At 32.2% G+C, this 21073-nt stretch overlaps 1 protein-coding gene across 3 annotated transcripts; it reads left to right on the top strand.

Annotated features, from left to right (window-relative positions):
• Positions 1-463: 463 nt before the first annotated feature.
• On the top strand, positions 464-20022 carry LOC116117682 (putative acyl-activating enzyme 19). 3 transcript variants are annotated; one of them, XM_031403701.1, is made up of 18 exons: positions 464-539; positions 936-1373; positions 1636-1832; positions 2205-2405; positions 2787-3506; positions 3632-4302; positions 5494-5569; positions 5666-5752; positions 8578-8621; positions 9589-9697; positions 10230-10289; positions 12509-12593; positions 12750-12814; positions 13618-13677; positions 14299-14343; positions 19406-19515; positions 19595-19796; positions 19875-20022. In XM_031403701.1, the coding sequence occupies exons 2-18, from the start codon at positions 959-961 to the stop codon at positions 19914-19916; spliced, it is 3189 nt and encodes a 1062-aa protein (XP_031259561.1). In that variant the 5' UTR covers positions 464-539; positions 936-958; the 3' UTR covers positions 19917-20022. The 3 variants fall into 3 exon arrangements, with proteins under 3 accessions (XP_031259561.1, XP_031259560.1, XP_031259559.1); XM_031403700.1 differs by lacking the exons at positions 464-539; positions 14299-14343 and adding exons at positions 576-851; positions 17144-17188; XM_031403699.1 differs by lacking the exon at positions 464-539 and adding an exon at positions 576-851.
• Positions 20023-21073: the final 1051 nt, after the last annotated feature.

Here is a 21073-nt window from a genome sequence, read left to right as displayed (position 1 = left end):
GGGTTTGTAATATTCTTTTATTAAATGGCTTGTAATAATTAATTTTTATTTATTTATTTTAATTAGGCCTATGTGCCTAAGATCCAATTTGTAATTAAATCGGCTAGACGGGAACCCGAAGAGCATCCGGATGACAATCCGATCGAAGATATAGGATTAGGGTAAATAATTTACCTTTAAGATGTGTTTTCGAAAAGCCTAATGGTTAACCCACATGCTTTAATTTATGTATATATGTGACATGTATGCAATGTTAGTTAAACATGGCATGTTAAAAAGTTAACTAAGGTTAAACCTAAATCTCGCCAATTAAAATAATCAAATCCAAGTCTCTCATTATGGGATAACTAAATTCTTTAATATAAATTTTAATATCCCAAAATTTCTATTATGTGAGGGATATGATTTTTATATCATATAATTAAGTTGATCTTATTCTTGGATAGATATTTTCATCTTAATCAAGATTTCTATTATGAGAGGACACGATAATTTCTCCTAATTTCTCACAAGATTTTAATCGGCTAGTAACTGATTTGGTAAGAAACATATTGCTAGCATTGCCCATTACATTCGAGTTTGTTGTTAAATAGCAGTTTCTTATTACGGTTTTCATGATAAAAACTGAGTTGAAATGACCGATAATCAGCCCCACTGCTGCGTATCACACGAGTTTCTGAGAGCAGCAAAAGAAAACCCCAATAAAATTGCTGTGATTCACGCATCTTCTTCCGGGAAAAAATTGATAAAAACCAAACATCATCCTTACGAAGGAGACCCTTTTTTCACTTTTGGTCAGTTGTTGGCGTCGATTGATTCCTTGAGCTCTCGCCTTCGTCGCATTCTTGATGGTTATTTTCTTAAATTATCACATTGCTTTGCGACTGTTATTTTTTCTTTTTGATTCTAATTGATTATCTTGGCTAAATTTGCAGGTAATAATTTAGAGGCTGAGTTGATGAAGAATGATATGCTGTATACGCCAAAAATTATTGGGTTATATATGACACCATCGGTGGAGTACATAATTTCTGTTCTTTCGATTTTGAGAATTGGGGAGGCTTTTTTGCCTCTGGATCATTCATGGCCACGACATAGAATAATGTCAATTATTTCCTCTTCCAATGTTCGTCTTGTTATTGCATGTGGGTCTTCGTTTGGTGAGCTGCTTCATGAATCACATTGGCTTGTAAAATGTGGGATTTGTCCTGTGTTGTGTTTTTCCATGGAACAGAGTGTTTCAGAGACAATTGGGCCATCGGAATTAAATTATGTTTGGCATTGTCAAAGCCAGAGGCAGAGATTGTTCTGTTATTTGATGTACACCTCAGGTTCCACGGGAACGCCTAAAGGCGTATGTGGCACTGAGCAAGGTAAACGGTTAGAGTTATTGATAATTTTATGAATAATACTACGTATACAAACTCTTTGTACAAACTAATCTATACAAACTGATAAGTTGTAAAGTGAATAAATGAATGCATGTAAAAACTCAAGAAACATTGATGAATGATGTAGCCATCAATGAGGTATGCTGCATCAGTTTGTATACTAAGTTTGTACATGCAGCACCACTCAAATTTTATTTTTCTTCCGTTATTTGATGATGCTATCTCTTTTATTTGTGTTTTTAAGGTCTTTTAAACAGGTTTTTATGGATGCAAGATTTGTATCCCCTGAATGGAGAGGAAGTTTTATTGTTCAAGACGTCAATTAGCTTTGTTGATCACTTACAAGAATTTCTTAGTGCTATTCTTACCGCTTGTTCTCTTGTTATACCTCCCACTATGGAGCTCAAAACGAATTTGTTTTCTATCATCCATTATTTACAGGTACACTTAATGCACTTTTGTTCTTTGTCCTATGTTATTTATGGTAGTGTTATGTATTCAAAGTTGGGATGCCATCTTTTAGCATAAATACAACAACTATTGTAGCTAGATTGTACATGCACCTCAAATTAGAAATTTTGTGTGAAGGTGGAAGTCTTAAAATTTCGAAATAAGATATTTATTGTATGAAAAGATAAGTTTGCATGTAGTAACTTGACTGTGATAATAGTTTATCCATATGAGTGTTAATCTTTTGTTGTTTGCTTTTGTATGCAAGAATGCAATTGCTCCTATATTACTTTCTAGTGACAGATTCTTCTATTGATGTTTTGATTCTATTGCTAATGTTTATTATTGAGTCTACTTTTGTAGGCTTATTCTATTTGTAGGCTTACCACTGTTCCGTCACTGCTAAGGGCAATACTTCCTTCTTTGCAAATTCAACATAACTTGATTCTACATTCATTAAAATTGTTAGTGCTCAGTGGTGAAGTTCTACCTTTATCCTTGTGGAATATGCTTTCCAAGTTACTTCCGAATCTCTCTATCCTGAATTTATATGGGAGTACAGAGGTTAGTTATTGGTAATCTGATTTTAGAGTTCCAAGAAAACTTATTGAGTAAATGTTTTTTGATCTGAAAGTCTAATAACGATTTCAGTATTCTTGAATCATAATCACATCTATCTTATTCATTTATCATTTATTATATGATTGTGCATTCAGTCCTTGTATGGATACCATAATTCTTCTTGTATCAAATATAGTGCAATTCTTCTTATTTGTTGCTTTCTTCTTTTTCTTTTATTTTGTTTGTTTCATATGAGTTCTTAATGCGAATACTGGTTGTTTCAACTAAGGTCTTGAGAAAGATGTTGCAACCATGTGCTTCTGTGGTTGCACATATTGTAATTTAGCTTTTATTGTTTAGTTAACATGATTTAGCTTTATTTAGGTATCTGGAGACTGCACATATTTTGATTGCAAGAATTTGCCAACGATTTTGGAGACAGAGACACTTACAAGTGTACCAATTGGTATCCCTATTTCAAATTGCAACGTAGTGCTTGTTGAAAGTGATACTGATACACCTAATCAGGGAGAAATATATGTTGGTGGTCTCTGCGTTTCTAGCGGATACTTGTCTGAATCAACTTCTATGTCTTCAGAGTTTGTCAAGCTACATAAGAAATCGATTTGTAACTATTCTGTCAACTATGGAAGCCCACTGTACTTCAGAACTGGTGATTTTGCTAAAAGACTTCAAAGTGGTGACCTGGTTTTCTTGGGTAGAAAAGATCGTACTGTAAAGGTTAATGGGCAACGTATGGCTTTAGAGGAGATTGAATATACACTAAGGGAACATCCAGACGTAGTTGATGCTGCTGTGATATCTCACAATGTTCAGGGGGAGCCTGCACTCCTTCAAGCATTTATATTGTTACAAGAGAAGGATAAATCTGGGGAAATATGTATAGAATCTATAAAAAGTTGGATGATCAACAGACTTCCTTTAGCAATGATTCCTAGCCGCTTCGTCATTATGGAGTCATTGCCTATGTCTTCTAATGGAAAAGTTGATTATGCATCGTTAGCGAGTATAAATGTCACTGGGTCTGCTCATGATATCATCAGTGAGACCAAGACTGATGACCTTTTGAAAGTTATCAAAAAGGTTTGCTGTCTATAGTGCTAATTTTTTTTTTCCCTTCCCCCACCTTTATTTATGATCAAACCCATGTTATCTGCGTTGTATCGTCACAGAAGTGAAACTAACTCATTTAGAATTTTTTCTGAAAGGCCTTTGCTGATGCTTTGATGATCGAAGAGGTTTCCAACAGTGATAATTTTTTTATTGTGGGTGGTGATTCCGTTGCTGCAGCACATGTTGCTCATAGTTTAGGGATAAATATGAGGATGGTTTACACCTTTCCAACTCCATCCAAGCTTCATATTGCTCTTCTTGAGAAAAGGGGGTCATTTAATGTAGATGTTAGAGCAGATGCTAATTGCAAGGTGGATCAAGAAGCTGATGTGGGGAATGCATTTCATTCATTTTATTACTCAAATGATGATATACTTACACGAGGGTTGTTGACGGCTTCATATAATGAAGATGTAAAAGTTATACCCTTAAAACATTTGAAAGTGGATTCAAATAAAGATGTCACTCCAAAGTTTACTGGTCAAAAGGATGGGTTTTCATGGAATGCGCCATCACCACCCGTGCCATGTTCATTCAGTCGTTGCAACAAGGTTATGTATGACGAGAAGTATAGGGGTAATCATACTTGTCAAGTAACCTGTTCAGTTGAAGTTCCAAGAGAGAGAAAAGTTTATATGCAAGAATTGTGGAAAGTTCACTTGGAGTCTTGTGTTGATGCATCTCCAGTTGTTGTCCTTAAAGATTCAGATATTTATCTCTTTGTTGGGTCCCACTCACACAAATTTCTTTGTATTAATGCTAAAAGGTAAGCGCCATTCTGTAGCCTTTGCAAATCAAATTATGTAGTTTATATACTTCTAAAAGATGCATTTTTATTGCTATAATTACTATTATAATAGATATAATTCTTCATTTCTCTGTCATGCGTAGTTGTGGTGGTTGAATCATGATTTGATTGCTCTGTCAATGATAGTTATTCTGGATTCGCTCTCTCCGTTTCTTATAATTATTGATGTATATGGTTGATGTAAACTTAAAAATCTAAGGTAGTGTATATTCTTTTGTCTGAAATGAATAGTTTAGGATTTGACTGTAGTTAGAATATCTTTTAATGTATAAATTTGAATGATATGTTTGTTTTTACTGGATAACATCTAAACATATGTATTAATTCTGTTACAAAAATTATGAAAGCTAATATTTTTACATATAAACACTTGTAACTGGGTCGAATATTTGACAAAACTCAAACCAGTTGTTTAAATACTTGAAATAAAAACCCTAGACTGTTAATTATTTTTAATCTAACAAGTTATGGGAAAAGGTTGATAGCAAAATTATGTTAACATCTATGTACTCAAAATTGAATATGATCAACCCATGATGTCCCAATGTAAGTGTTTCATTGGTTCGCAATTTCCACTTATTATCACCTCTATCATAGACACTTGAAATTGCTTTCTGCTTCAGAATTTTTCGCCATATGGACTTTGTCGAGAATTTGGTTCAACCTATACCATATCTATACAGGATAATGTGTCAAATGGTCATACAAAGTGTCAGTTTGTTGTTTCTACTTTATTCTTGAAATCTTTTAAGATATAAATTTTCTTCTGTGTTTATTTTGTATGCTTTCATAAGTAGAGGGCCAAGCTTAGATTTGTGTTTGATATGACATCCACAGTATCCTGTGTATATACTTTTTGTAGATTGCCGTAAACATAATTGGTTATGTATAATATGCCTGAGGTTGCTTGTCTGACATTTATACAAGCTTGCAAGTTTTACATTGATACTGGTTATCAAAGTTTTCATCATGAAAAAAGGGAAGGATTAATATTCATTTAGATTAAGGTGGGCAAGAGATTTTCATTCATGTTTCAGTTAAGGAAACTAATTTATTTCTAACAAGGCATCAGGCATGGTATGTTTCAAGCATTTGAGCATGATCTTCATCTTCTAACTTGAGTATTGTATTATCACATATCTGGATTAGTGGTTCTGTCCAATGGGAAATCAAACTAGAAGGTCGAGTTGAATGTCCGGCAGCAATTGTTGGTGACTTTTCTCAGGTTGTTCAAATTATTGTGTGTGCTTTGTCATGTTGTTCCCATTTTTTGCCAGGCATTACAAGGGCTGTTAATATTTTTCATATGTGGTGGTACTAGGTTGTTGTTGGATGCTACAAAGGAAAAATATATTTTATGGATTTATCAAACGGCCATATATGTTGGACTTTCCAAACTTGTGGTGAGGTATGATATGCAAAAGTTATTTCATATTGCTTTAATTTCTTATTTAAGAGGTCAATGTGCATTCATATGGGATTATTTTATTTTTTCTTTCAAATGTGAGTTGCTTTGTATCTTTGTGGTGTTTTTGGGAAATCTTTACAGTTTTTTCAGATGGTAATACAGGACAGTTATAGAGCTGCTTGTTCGTTCTCTTTTGTTTTTTTGTTTTTTTTTTTTTTTTGGTTTTTAGAAAAGAAATGCTTTTCTTTCTTTTCGTACAAAGTGTAGGATATGACAGGGATAATTTCATCATATATTAGAGCATACCAATTATGGAAATTGGGTAAAAATAGCTTCTGCTTTCGTGATCAAATACTAGCTTCCAGAAACTTTAACTGATAATGGGACTTGTTGAACAATGAATAATTTGACCTGTTTATGGATACGTTTTGTTGAATTATCAGTATAGGGATTCGTTTATCTGATACTCAATGCTCTGTAGAATCTTTTTCAACTTTCTTTTGACCGTCTAATTCTTCCAAAGATCTGAGCTTGTAATATTTCTCCAAACTTCTTTATGTGACTATGTTTTTGAATTTACAGGTCTAAAACCCTTGTATGCTTCAATCATTGGAACACATTTAGCTCTATGATGAGGGAACTATGGTACTCTTTGTATATGTACATCTACCTAGTTCATAGTTGTTTAAAATTCCTGGCTCTTTCTCTCTCTCTCTCTCTCTCTCTATGGTGCATCCGTGCCCACCTGAGGCAATTTGAGAGATTGTGGCAAAAGGCCTTGGTATTCCAGTCCCATGGTAATTTTGAGTATATTAACAAGACTGTTGCATGTTTGTTTTACTGTTGATATTGGGTTAGCCAAGCTATGGCTGATGAGTGTGTTAACAAACCCTTTGTAGATCAAATATTAGTCAGGGTGGATGAAACTGGTTCGGTTTTCGGGAAGAACTGATAACAAATTTGGCCTTCAAAACTGAACTGCACCAAACCGCCTAACTTCGGTTTGGTTTGGCTTTTCAGTATTGAAGAGATTCTATAACTTGGAAACATTTTTACATCAAAGAATGTTATAACTTGGAACCATTTTAATATCAAAAAGTGTTGTAACTGAACCAGATCACCTAATGTCGATGAGGTTCATTTCCTTTGCACTTCGAAGGATTATCTTTAAACTTTAGGTTTTTCGTCCTCCCTCCATGTCTGTTTTTCATTTGTTACTCATGCTAAAGTAATTTTATTTTTCTATCCTATCTGTTGTTGTGTCATTGGTCTTACAAATTCAATTATTTGACTTCATCAATTGTAAGTGAAGTCACAAAAATAACCTCGAACATTCTAAACTTTGACAGACTAGGTCAGTTAAGTGGTCTTTTTTAATTAGTTTTAGAACGTGTGCTCTTTATATGACAGTATATATGACAACTGAGACCAAGTAATAATCCTCCTTTATACCTTTGACAATATGTGGGTAATAAACTACCTCTGGGTGGTCGAGTGGTTCGATAGGGATTCTTGGGTGTATTACTCAAGAGGTCTTGAGTTCAAGTTCCTCCTCGGTTGCTAATAGAGGTAGCCATTGTAGCTCTTATCCGGCCGGTAGTTCCAGGATCCCGAGAATTAGTTGAGGTTCACATAAACTGACTCAGACACTCCCGGTCATAAAAAAAAAAATATGCGGGTAATACTATGATAATACAAAGCTACAAAGTGATGCTATGTCCTTCTAGTTCTCTCATTTTTTTTATTTTTTATTTTTTAAATAAAGCTATTCAGCTTGGTTTGAATGGTTCAATAATTGCTGAAGCATAAATTGAACTGAACTGAGTCAGTTCACCCATAAAAACAGTAGATCTGAAGTTTCTCACGATAAAAATTGAACTAAAAATTTTCTTTGGGTTATTTATTTTTTATGTTAGGTTTGTTTTGTCGATCCATCTTTTTAATATCCTTAGATTCAGTCCCAGCAAAATCATAAAATAAAATAATAGTAATAGATATTCTCAGACTCAGATGTTAGGCCTATACTGTTGTTAGTCTTACATGTATGAAGGGCTGTATCCTGACCCACATTGATTAAGATTATGAATTTGATATTACTTCATATACTTTTTGGGCAGTGCGTCTAGAATTTAAGATTTTGGGTTGGTTTGTCTATCAAGCTTACAGATAGCTAAGTGAGGCCCATATGGTGGCTAGCATGATTAATACCATGAACTAATGTCTTCTTTGCTTCAACACCAATTAGTGCACAAAAAAAAAAAAAAAAAAAAAAATCACAATAATACTATACATTCTAAGTTTGTATCCCAACTTTTTCATTTCAAGTGATGTTCCATGTGTAGATTATGTGGTATATCAAGTGTTACTCTGAATTAATGCCACATCACTTGGGTGCGAATATTGGGATACAAACTTGGGATATGTAGCAGTAGTACTGGATAAAACAGGTTGGTTTTGTAATATAAGCTGGCATTAAGTTAGAACTATCTATTACAAACTCCTTTTTGTAAATTTTGTACTTTTTAGTTATTTGATATGTGGCTTTGCATGAAACAATAAGCAGACCATATTCAAGTCATATGCTGTCTTATGAAATCTGCAGATTGTAGCAACCTGCAGCATGTGTATTAAATTTGTGGTGGGCTAAGAACTACTCAAATTAAAATGACAGTTTCTGTGATTCAAAAACATGTTTGAAACTGCAATATTTTTCTACTTTCTTCAACTCTCTAGCAATTTATTGCTTTATTGAATTAACGTTACAAAATGTTAATCACTTGAATTGCTGCTACTGTTAATATTGATTACTTTTTCAACATTTGAAGGTGAAGTGTCAGCCGGTTGTTGATTTACCAAGACAATTGATCTGGTAATCTTTCTACTGCTTTTAATTATCTTATTTTGGACTCGGAACAGTGAACTAGTTATGCTCATATCTGATTCCTGTTTGTTTACCTTTGGTTGAGATTAAAGCTGTCAAATTTTCAGTTGTGGCTTTAACCAGTTGAATTTTAAAATTCAATTGTGTAAATTCTTGCAGGAATAAAGCTCTCTTCTATTTCATTTAAGAATTAATCATGATGTTTGAGAAAAGATCTCACCACTACATGATTCATGGCCTAAATAGGGCACCTACTCTGGTCTAGCAATAAAGTGTCTTACTTTCTGGTTTATTTTATCATAACCAACAGAGGCACCCTAGTTTAAGGTGGAATTCCTATCATCAAAATTCAAATCTATGTTTCCACAATTGAAATTTCTGTTTCTGTGGTAGAATTCTTTTATGAAGATACAAAAAACAGTCTTGCAATGGTAAGATGAGGTTGATGGACAAAGTTGAGTACTCTTTCTATCCAGTGTAGGTTATTGCGTAGGGATAGATAATCTTGCCAGCAAGTTTTGATACTTCTCCATACTCACTTCTGATCCTCACTCTATAAACATTAAGCCTTATAGGAATGCTTCTGGCTTGCATGGTAATACCTTGCATAACTGAAAGAAGATATAAGGCATACTAGAATATTTAATATAACGCTCTTTGATTTTCTATTTATCCCACATTATATTTTCCTAATTTTTTTTTTTTTTTTCTGAGACTCTTCTTTCAGCTATTTATTCAGCTTCCTTTTGGTATTATTTCAAGCCATCTTCACTTATAAACTATATGAGATTCTTTACTTTTCTGTGTGCATTGGAATAGCAGGGTCATCAGTGTTGACATTGTATTAGTTTATCCCCTGGTAGGATTTGCAGCATGCCTAATCATGTGCAGGTATAACTCGTAGCCGGAAGCACAGAAGCTTACTAACTTGACTTAACCTTTTTGGTCAACACAGGTGTGGATCACATGACCGTAACCTATATGCTTTACACTATAGAAACCATTGCTGTGTTTATAAGCTTCAATGCGGTGGGAGTATATTTGGGTCTCCCGCAATTGATGAGGTATAACTTTTCATTCAGTTATTGGTTGAGCTGACCAATTATTTTATTTTATTCTTTTGCTTCAAACAATAGGAAAAACATGCTTGATTCATCTGAGCATTTTGCTTTGAATTGCCTGTATCACTAGTATTTATTTCTGCCCTTTTTCATGAAGAAATGTAAAATCATTATGTATCATCAGAATCAGCTTTCTTTTAATCAACTATTTCCTTCTTCTGAAAAGAATTATTACCTGGCTATTGGATCTGAATCATAAAAGTTGAAATGATTATGTTCCATTTACCTGGTTTTTGCATTTTGCTGAACTTTCCCTCTTGTGGATCAAATTATTTACTTATACCTTGTTTTCCCTTTTTGGGACCAACATTGAGTTTTAGATGATATGACCATTCAAATATTTGTTATTATTTGATTTTTTTACCTGAATATTATTCATGCTTCTATTGCAGTTCAAAAAAAAAAAAAAAGATTCAGTAAATGGAACATTTCAGGCTGATAACTTAATTTAGTATGTTATTTATATTTTACGCAGGTCCATGAGACACTTTATGTTTCATCTACCAGTGGTCGTGTGACTGCAATATCAGTGAAGGTAAAAGAGAATTTTAATTAATTGTCTTTAGTTTCTAGAAGATAGATTGTCTTCAAGAAATTTGGATTGTTTCAAGAAATTGGACTCCAATAAAATTGAGTTGAAATGCCTGTTTTCTGGAAAATGAAGTATAAAATTGAATACAAATATGAGGAAACTCAAGTGGGTGAGTTTTTCATACTCTTGCTTGAGTTGGGTGTATATATGTGATATTAATGAGAAATAAGAGGGACTTATTTACATCAACTAAAAGATGCCAATTTACATATGAATTTGTTAAATAACAATAAAATTCCTAACATTTATTATTAGTTTAATTTTAACCCTACATAATGTCTCATAAGTATTTAATATTTCTCATTAATATCATAGATACCCAACTTGAATCAATGAATTACACTTGAGGGCTCGAGTTTTTTTCATACCCTTGCTTGAATTGGGTATAAATATGTGATATCAATGAGAAACAAGAGGGACTTATTTATATTTGTAGGTTAACAATTGATATTAGCAGTCCTATTAATAGCTCTTGATAAAATTCTGTTGAGTGTTACACTAACTAAAGGATGCTGATTTACATATAAATTTGTTAACTATCAATAAGGCCCCTAACATTTATTATTAGTTATTGTTACCCAACATAATGTCAAATAGTATTTAATATATCTCATTAAATCATATACACCTAACTTGAGTCAACGTATGACACTCGAGGGCTCAAGTTTCCAAATACCAGTGCTTAATCTGATTCATCATTTTTCAGAAAATGGGCATTTCATCTAAGTTTCATAATTCTATCATTCAAACTCATTTTCTTTTTTAAAAAAGGATCATGTAAGTCAACCTAAACACTATGTTAGTCTAAATAACATCTATTTATGTTTTAAACTCATGCAAAACATATGAACTTACATAATTGATATTGAAAATAAAGGAAAAGCCTTCTAAGAGATGTAGTGCTTAGTGTCCATTTGGTTTATGATGCAAAAATAATGTTCAAAATCAATATATAATTCAAAATTTGGAGTTATATCTAAGTATTTCTAGTTTTAAAAAAAACGGTTGATATAATATTTATAGAGTTAAACTGCTTTCAAAGTTAAGAGCATCCTAAGAAGAGTTAAAAGCTATAAGAATACAATTTTTTCTATTTTTGTTATTTGATTTTAGACTAGTTTGTAGGATCATATCCAAAACTTTTTTTGAAAACAATTCAGCCCCATTTCCAAACACTTTAAATACAATTTCTTGTATCTTTTGTCTCGCAAAACAAAATGTTTAGATCTATATCAAACAAACTCGTATAGATTGGACATATATTTGACAATTTCAACTAGTTTTATGCTATGCAGCTTGCTGAGAATAGTGTGAAAATAGTAGAGTGAAGAGTTAGGGAACAAGAGGATATTTTGAAGACAGAATGAGTTTCAGAGGTTGAAGATAGAGCAAAATTGAACGAAAGTTAAATGTGTGGTCAAATGTGAATGGAGAGTAAACTTGTCAAAACTATGTTGACCTCATTTTTTTTCAAATAAATCAATTTTCCTTGATTCTTTTACACAATACCTTCAGCCCTATTGCTGCCATCACAATTAACGTTTCCGTTGCCTCACCAACTCGATAGAAAAACTGAAACAAATTAGAACATATTAAATTTTTGTGGAATTACAAAGTGAACAAGATAATTCAACCTTGAATAAGACAGAAGGAACATAAAAGAAACAGACCAGCGTGTTCAGGAGTTAATGTGAGAGAGAATGTATTCATAAACTTTTTTTTTTTTTTTTTTTGCTTGTAGCATGAGAATCCCTATTATTTGCCTTGTGGTCTGCTTTCCTACTTGCCAATCTGTGCACTCAATTGAATGTATCATATGGGGATAGCTGAAACCAGAATTAATGTGATATCACGAAGATTTGCTGATGTATGATTTCAGTGTAATGCAATATGATGGTTGTATACCAAAAGTTTTTTGTATGCAAGCAATGCATGAATTTTAGTATATTCATTCTTGGAAATTTTATGTAAGCTTTGTGTAGCACTGTTTTGCTTTCACATGTGACGTAATCATTTATATTTTATGTTGATTGTTTTACGAGTATAAAATTGGATAATATTATTTAACAGTTCATGCACCAAAATTCCTTGTTCAAGGATTCGATAATGCGAAAGGCTTGTCAAGGTTGTATGTTAACTTGGGCTATTTCTGACAAATGTAGGCTTCACCATTTCATACTTTGTGGCTGCATGAGCTAGAAGTGCCAATATTTGCTTCTCTTACTATCACCTCTCCAAATAGATACGGTATTTGTTTGCATTTGAGTATCTCTCCTTGTCACTGTTTCAGTATCTGTGTGAAGAATCATTTCGTAAATCAGCATTGCATTATTAGTGAAATCTGTTTTTTCTGATAAAAAAATAAAGAATTTTTTTGATATCGTGTATGTGCTTTGGTGGCAGTTATTTGTTGCTTGGTGGATGGGCATATTGTTGCAATTGATTCAACTGGATCCGTTATGTGGAGGGTATGCATCCTTTTACTGATAGTCTCTTGTTTGTGTGACTTTGCTTCACAAAAATTGTATTTTCTCTTTCGTCGTCATGATTAGAGCTAATTCAAGATCAATCTCTGTGCCAATAATTTTCCTACTCTCTTACCATGAGAATATTAAATTATTTTGCACATGAGTCTAATTTATCACAAGTTATTGATGGAGTATTATACTTTGTACTTTCTCACTCTTCTGGGTGGGCTAAATAATCATTTTGAAAATTTGAATTATGTTGACTGGTTTAGATGTGTAGTATTTTTCTGTTCAATTGACGGATGATATTTTTTTGTACGCTTCATGCAGTGCCAATGACAATAAATTCCTCCGCCCTCCCTCCCTTCATTTCTTGTTCCCCACCTTTTTATGTGTTTGCAGTCTATTTTTGTTATTTTGAAAGTTTGTAGTGAATACTTTATTTATTTTTTTATTTTTTATATTTGACTTTAATTTGGAGAGATGCTAAGTACTAAGGATTTGATACTAGAGAGGTTAACTATGTCAATTTGTAAATATGCTCCTCCTCATGTCTAACTTTTTATTCTCAAGTTCATGTTTGACATAAATTAATTCAATTTCCAAGTACTATTTCCGTCAAACTTTGCAAATGAAGAAAAACACTTTGAATATAATCACCTTTTTTGTGCCAGTCTTTTTTGCTCTATAAAAAGTATTTCAAAGCTTCCTTGTTAAATTGGATTTATAGATACGTTTCCTTTTCCTTTGTTTTTCTTTAAAATTTATGATACTTCTTCAAATAAATGTTTTTGCTCTTTCAGTATAGGACTGGTGGTCCGATTTTTGGTGGGGCTTGCTCAAGTTTTGCCCTTCCTTCTCAGGTAAAGCATTTTCTTTAGGTGTAATATAGGAATTATTATTATTTATCAGGTTGATGTATCTTTTTCACTTCATTATTTTACCTTATGTAACAAAGCCTAAAGTTCTTCAATGAAAAATACCTTTTCTACCATCGAACTGTTAACTTGTGTTAACATGTGCAATGGGAATGTGATTAATGATCATTCCCTGAAAGTATCCATTATTATTTCTGTCATTAACGCTGATGATGCATTTATAGGAGATGTTCATTTTTACCATGAACTATTAACTTGTGTCGGCATTTGAAATGGAAATGTGATCTGAGAGTATCAATTATTATTTCTGTCATTAAAGCTGATGATGCATTTATGGGAGACATGCATTTTGAAAGCATTGAATTTGAATGACTACTGTGGAATTGTGATCTAATGCGGAATTGTTGAGAAGATGACTTAACACCCTTTTTTTCCAACGCAATAAAACTTCTTAATGACTCAAGTATCATGACAATCTATCGTGCCATGATATTCTATGAATTTTTTCTCAAGATATTTATGTCATGTGATACCTAACTCACGAAACATGGATTACTAGAATTTTGCTTTTTAGAAATAATGTCTGCTTCCTTACTATATCTTCAGGTGCTGGTATGTTGCAGAAATGGAAGTATATACTCTTTTGAATCGGTATGTAGTTTTATGCTTTCATCTTTTGTCATCTTTGATTATTTTGTGTGGCATAACAATTGATAATTTCACTTTTCTTATATTGACCTACTTATGTATTCTAAGAATTCCAATTGATTCTTGAACCATGGAGAAGAGTTTGATTTCTGCTTCTAGGCCACTTGTTTTATGGGAATATGGTCTAATTATGTTCAATATCCTTCATACTTTTGTCAAGTCTTTTATTTGTTGTATACCTGTTCTCATGGCATGCATCTGTTCCTCTGAATTTGGATTAAATTCTATCAAGGAAATAGTTTTGATAATATCTCGTTGCTTTAGACAGGAATTTGGATTATCTTATTTTTGATAAGTACTTGTAATATGACAAAATCCAATTTATTGTTTCCAATTAGTAGACATTTGAAAAACTTACAAGGATTAATCCAAAGGCTTTTAGTGGTCATCATCATCGTTATTATTTTTCAACAGTATTTATGATCGAAATTGCAACTACATAAGTCATTTCAGTCATTGGCATAGCTGGTCAACTTTTAGCTACTATGACTCAGGTAGTCTATAAACATAGTTTAGTCGCATGACTTTGAATCTAAACATAGTTATGGATCCCTCAGATTCCGTTGTGCTTTGCCAGGCTCTTGCCAAATATTTATTTACACTAGGTCCTCCATTGAGTAAAAAGGCACTTCCATCACTTAAAGAATCCTCCTTTGTCATTAGAATAAATATTTAATAAGGAAAATTAGTAATTTACTATACTGGTTTTTGAGTTAGCAATGCATGAATTTTAGTATATTCATTCTTGGAAATTTTATGTAAGCTTTGTGTAGCACTGTTTTGCTTTCACATGTGACGTAATCATTTATATTTTATGTTGATTGTTTTACGAGTATAAAATTGGATAATATTATTTAACAGTTCATGCACCAAAATTCCTTGTTCAAGGATTCGATAATGCGAAAGGCTTGTCAAGGTTGTATGTTAACTTGGGCTATTTCTGACAAATGTAGGCTTCACCATTTCATACTTTGTGGCTGCATGAGCTAGAAGTGCCAATATTTGCTTCTCTTACTATCACCTCTCCAAATAGATACGGTATTTGTTTGCATTTGAGTATCTCTCCTTGTCACTGTTTCAGTATCTGTGTGAAGAATCATTTCGTAAATCAGCATTGCATTATTAGTGAAATCTGTTTTTTCTGATAAAAAAATAAAGAATTTTTTTGATATCATGTATGTGCTTTGGTGGCAGTTATTTGTTGCTTGGTGGATGGGCATATTGTTGCAATTGATTCAACTGGATCCGTTATGTGGAGGGTATGCATCCTTTTACTGATAGTCTCTTGTTTGTGTGACTTTGCTCCACAAAAATTGTATTTTCTCTTTTGTCATCATGATGAGAGCTAATTCAAGATCAATCTCTATGCCAATAATTTTCCTACTCTCTTACCATGAGAATATTAAATTATTTTGCACATGAGTCTAATTTATCACAAGTTATTGATGGAGTATTATACTTTGTACTTTCTCACTCTTCTGGGTGGGCTAAATAATCATTTTGAAAATTTGAATTATGTTGACTGGTTTAGATGTGTAGTATTTTTCTGTTCAATTGATGGATGATATTTTTTTGTACGCTTCATGCAGTGCCAATGACAATAAATTCCTCTGCCCTCCCTCCCTTCATTTCTTGTTCCCCACCTTTTTATGTGTTTGCAGTCTATTTTTGTTATTTTGAAAGTTTGTAGTGAATACTTTATTTATTTATTTATTTTTTATATTTGACTTTAATTTGGAGAGATGCTAACTACTAAGGATTTGATACTAGAGAGGTTAACTATGTCAATTTGTAAATATGCTCCTCCTCATGTCTAACTTTTTATTCTCAAGTTCATGTTTGACATAAATTAATTCAATTTCCAAGTACTATTTCCGTCAAACTTTGCAAATGAAGAAAAACACTTTGAATATAATCACCTTTTTTGTGCCAGTCTTTTTTGCTCTATAAAAAGTATTTCAAAGCTTCCTTGTTAAATTGGATTTATAGATACGTATCCTTTTCCTTTGTTTTTCTTTAAAATTTATGATACTTCTTCAAATAAATGTTTTTGCTCTTTCAGTATAGGACTGGTGGTCCGATTTTTGGTGGGGCTTGCTCAAGTTTTGCCCTTCCTTCTCAGGTAAAGCATTTTCTTTAGGTGTAATATAGGAATTATTATTATTTATCAGGTTGATGTATCTTTTTCACTTCATTATTTTACCTTATGTAACAAAGCCTAAAGTTCTTCAATGAAAAATACCTTTTCTACCATCGAACTGTTAACTTGTGTTAACATGTGCAATGGGAATGTGATTAATGATCATTCCCTGAAAGTATCCATTATTATTTCTGTCATTAACGCTGATGATGCATTTATAGGAGATGTTCATTTTTACCATGAACTATTAACTTGTGTCGGCATTTGAAATGGAAATGTGATCTGAGAGTATCAATTATTATTTCTGTCATTAAAGCTGATGATGCATTTATGGGAGACATGCATTTTGAAAGCATTGAATCTGAATGACTAATGTGGAATTGTGATTTAATGCGGAATTGTTGAGAAGATGACTTAACACCCTTTTTTTCCAACTCAATAAAACTTCTTAATGACTCAAGTATCATGACAATCTATTGTGCCATGATATTCTATGAATCTTTTCTCAAGATATTTATGTCATGTGATACCTAACTCACGAAACATGGATTACTAGAATTTTGCTTTTTAGAAATAATGTCTGCTTCCTTACTATATCTTCAGGTGCTGGTATGTTGCAGAAATGGAAGTATATACTCTTTTGAATCGGTATGTAGTTTTATGCTTTCATCTTTTGTCATCTTTGATTATTTTGTGTGGCATAACAATTGATAATTTCACTTTTCTTATATTGACCTACTTATGTATTCTAAGAATTCCAATTGATTCTTGAACCATGGAGAAGAGTTTGATTTCTGCTTCTAGGCCACTTGTTTTATGGGAATATGGTCTAATTATGTTCAATATCCTTCATACTTTTGTCAAGTCTTTTATTTGTTGTATACCTGTTCTCATGGCATGCATCTGTTCCTCTGAATTTGGATTAAATTCAATCAAGGAAATAGTTTTGATAATATCTCGTTGCTTCAGACAGGAATTTGGATTATCTTATTTTTGATAAGTACTTGTAATATGACAAAATCCAATTTATTGTTTCCAATTAGTAGACATCTGAAAAACTTACAAGGATTAATCCAAAGGCTTTTAGTGGTCATCATCATCGTTATTATTTTTCAACAGTATTTATGATCGAAATTGCAACTACATAAGCCATTTCAGTCATTGGTATAGCTGGTCAACTTTTAGCTACTATGACTCAGGTAGTCTATAAACATAGTTTAGTCGCATGACTTTGAATCTAAACATGGTTATGGATCCCTCATATTCCGTTGTGCTTTGCCAGGCTCTTGCCAAATATTTATTTACACTAGGTCCTCCATTGAGTAAAAGGCACTTCCATCACGAATCCTCCTTTGTCATTAGAATAAATATTTAATAAGGAAAATTAGTAATTTACTATACTGGTTTTTGAGTTACCAATTTATGCGTCTTTGCCATGCCTAAATTCCTAGAAGGGTTTAGGAATGAGTAACACTACACTTACTAACACTTCTCACTAACGCCACATGTTAGGTTACAATTCGTCAATTCACATGGGTTCCACTTGTCCAATAATAGGTCCCACCTAACCAAGCCAGTCACAAACTCCCACATGGGGTTAGTAAGAGGGATTAGTGAGAGGGATTAATGAGGTTAGTATTACTGTTTAGGAATTTACCAAACGTAATCACTGTGTGGCTATTAATTGACTGTTATTACAAAAGGAATCACAGACTACATCTATTAGTTCTTGTTTCTTAAATCTATCATTGGGTTTCAAGAAGCACCATAAGTTGCCACTTTTGTTCTATGTGTACTCTTAGAGCATCTCCAACCCACGCTATTTTGGTGTAAAAAACACCAAAATAGCGTGAAAGAAGTGCTCCAATGCAACGCCATTTTCTGCACTAATTTGGTGCGGATGAACAGTGCCACGTCAAATTTGGTGCAGTACTGCTCATCCACACCAAATTGGCGTGGCACTGTTTATACAATGAATTTTTTTTGTTTTTTTGTTATTTATATTTAAGTTAATTTGATTATTATTTATATTAATATTTATAATAATAAATTCATAATAATGATATAATTCAAAAAATGAAAAAAAATTAAAAACAAAACTTTATTTAATGCAAATATTAAACTATAATAACTCAAAATAAAAATTAACACTAATTTAAAAACACTAAAATTAAAAGAAGATACAACGTAAACTAAAATAACAATTTAATATTCCAGTAGATTAGTTCTGGATCTTTTAAGATAATCAAAATATTGGAAATAACTAGAGTTATTTTGAGATCCTTGATCTTGTTGTTGACACAAACTAAAATAATGTTTTTCTATATTAAATGTAATGTTTATTTGATTAAATAAATGCTTAATTTGATTAAATTAGTATAATTTTCAAAGTAATAATTATTTAGTAAAAATATCATTCCCAATCTTTAATTAATATATACAAAAATAATGAGTGAAATAGATTAATTGTTAGTTATTACAATAAAGGAAACAGAAAGAGAATATTTTAAAGAATATTTCTTTCAGTGTAATATTTGGTACAATGGGTTGGAGATGCAATAGTGTTTCACACTAAAAATCACACCAATTTGGTGTGAAGCTTGCACCAATTTGGTGTGAAACTTGCACCAATTTGGTGCAATGGGTTGGAGATGGTCTTAGTATATCAAGTTATACATCTATTATTGGGGCAGAAGCTATTCGTCATTTTGTTGAAAGGCTGAGTTTGTAAAGGTTCGGAGGTTTTGTTTCTTTTTTCCCTGGAAACTGTAATCCAAAGGTCGGTATGTAATTGTAATTATGATTATGATTAACAAGTATGTTACTTCAAAAAACTAACTTAAGTTGGTATGTTATTTACTTCAGGAAAAGGGAGATCTGCTTTGGGAATTTAGTGTTAAAGATCCAATAACAGCATCTGCTTATGTTGATGAGAACTTGCAGTTGACATTTGAATCCTCCCCTTTGGCTGGCAGGTAAAGGAACTACATCTAAAACATATTCCGAATTCTGATGTAATATATATTTAATTCAGTGATCATCTACATTTTGCAGGTTGGTTTGTGTATGTTCCAGTTCTGGAGTTATACATATCCTTTGTATCAATTTAGATGCCAGAGGAAAGGAAAATGAATCTAGAGAGATGGTGGAGGAATTTGCAATGCTGGAGCTACAGGGACAAATTTTTTCTTCACCTGTGATGATTGGTGGCCGGGTTTTTGTTGGTTGCAGGGACGATTATGTGCACTGCATTGCGGTTGGTGTTCAAACCCAAAACTCAGTAGAAGAATGAGGATTCTCTGTACTAAACTTTGCGCAATTAATTTTTTTGTAGCATAATCTAAACAAAAGGGTTTATTCCAGCAAACAGAGTTAACTTTGGTCTGAAAGATGCTCGAAACAGTTGCAGCCCTGGATAAACTTGGTGGTAAATTAGAAATATAAATAAATGCAGGATACTCTTTATGTTTCGGATAGAAGAATATATAGTTTTGTTATCCTCAAGAATTTGAGCAATATTTGATTAATTTAGAGCACTCTGGACGAAGACGGCTGAGGGTTTTAGTAAAACAATTGTTATATTCATATTTCCAGGTTCCAACACCATATTAGAAACGCTCTGTAAAATAAAAAATGAAGAGAGGTAATAAAATTCAATAAATTTGTCATTAGGGAGTTAGGGAATTCAAAAAAACTTGAGAAGGTGATATTTCATCCTCATAATCATAAATATAGTTGAACAAGATCACGGAAAGGAAAGAGGATTCTTCACTTGTGTTGGAACAAAAATTCAGCTAACCTTCAAATTTGTGGGAGTGTTGTGATACAAGACCTCCCAATTCAAAGTTAGAAAGTTAAAAACTCACCTGAAATTGTATTAGTTAATATATCATTTTCGAAAGAGTAGTATACATATATATGTATATATAGAAAAGATAACAAGCAGTTGATTGGGTCATTGAGCAAATAAAATTCTTTAAAAAAAATATATAAGATAAAATTAATTTACAATTTGACCAGTAAAAATATCACAAACCACCCTTAAGATTTCCAAAATTGTTTGGATAATAACTTTTGCATTTCTATCAAATAGACCTTTAAAGTTTGAAATTATATTATTCATGCCCCTTTGTCCAATATCGATAGGGTTAGAGGGGTAAAATTGGTAACTTAATCTTATAGGTTTGTGCAATGAAAATTTTCAAGACAATGTTAGTGTTGGATTCGAACATAAGATAGAGAAGAAGCATGAATTTAAAAACTATTATGCTACAATCATGCATATTATATATTATCAGCTAAGATTATATAAAACATACATTGAGGGTGCAGTTAGCACATAATAATACTGAATTTTTTTTTTTTTTGAGAATACGTTAAAATTGTATTGTAATATTGTATAGGACCGAATTAAATTATAATATTTTATGTTATATATTATTAATTTAAATTTGACCATTATAATAATTTTAAAATTTATTAATTATTAATTATTAATAATATAATATAATTTCATTTTTATTTTCATTATTC

The sequence above is a fragment of the Pistacia vera genome, unplaced genomic scaffold, assembly GCF_008641045.1.
Source record: "Pistacia vera cultivar Batoury unplaced genomic scaffold, PisVer_v2 Contig820, whole genome shotgun sequence".
NCBI classification, from domain to species: domain Eukaryota; kingdom Viridiplantae; phylum Streptophyta; class Magnoliopsida; order Sapindales; family Anacardiaceae; genus Pistacia; species Pistacia vera.
The sequence above is the reverse complement of the archived record's forward strand: the minus strand, read 5'-3'. Positions and strand labels throughout refer to the sequence as shown.

Coding starts and splice junctions, on each gene's coding strand:
- LOC116117682 (XM_031403700.1), top strand. CDS start 635: ATGACCGATAATCAGCCCCACTGCTGCGTATCACACGAGTTTCTGAGA. Junction 1,833..2,204: donor CTATCATCCATTATTTACAG/GTACACTTAATG, acceptor CTACTTTTGTAG/GCTTATTCTATTTGTAGGCT. Junction 2,406..2,786: donor ATTTATATGGGAGTACAGAG/GTTAGTTATTGG, acceptor AGCTTTATTTAG/GTATCTGGAGACTGCACATA.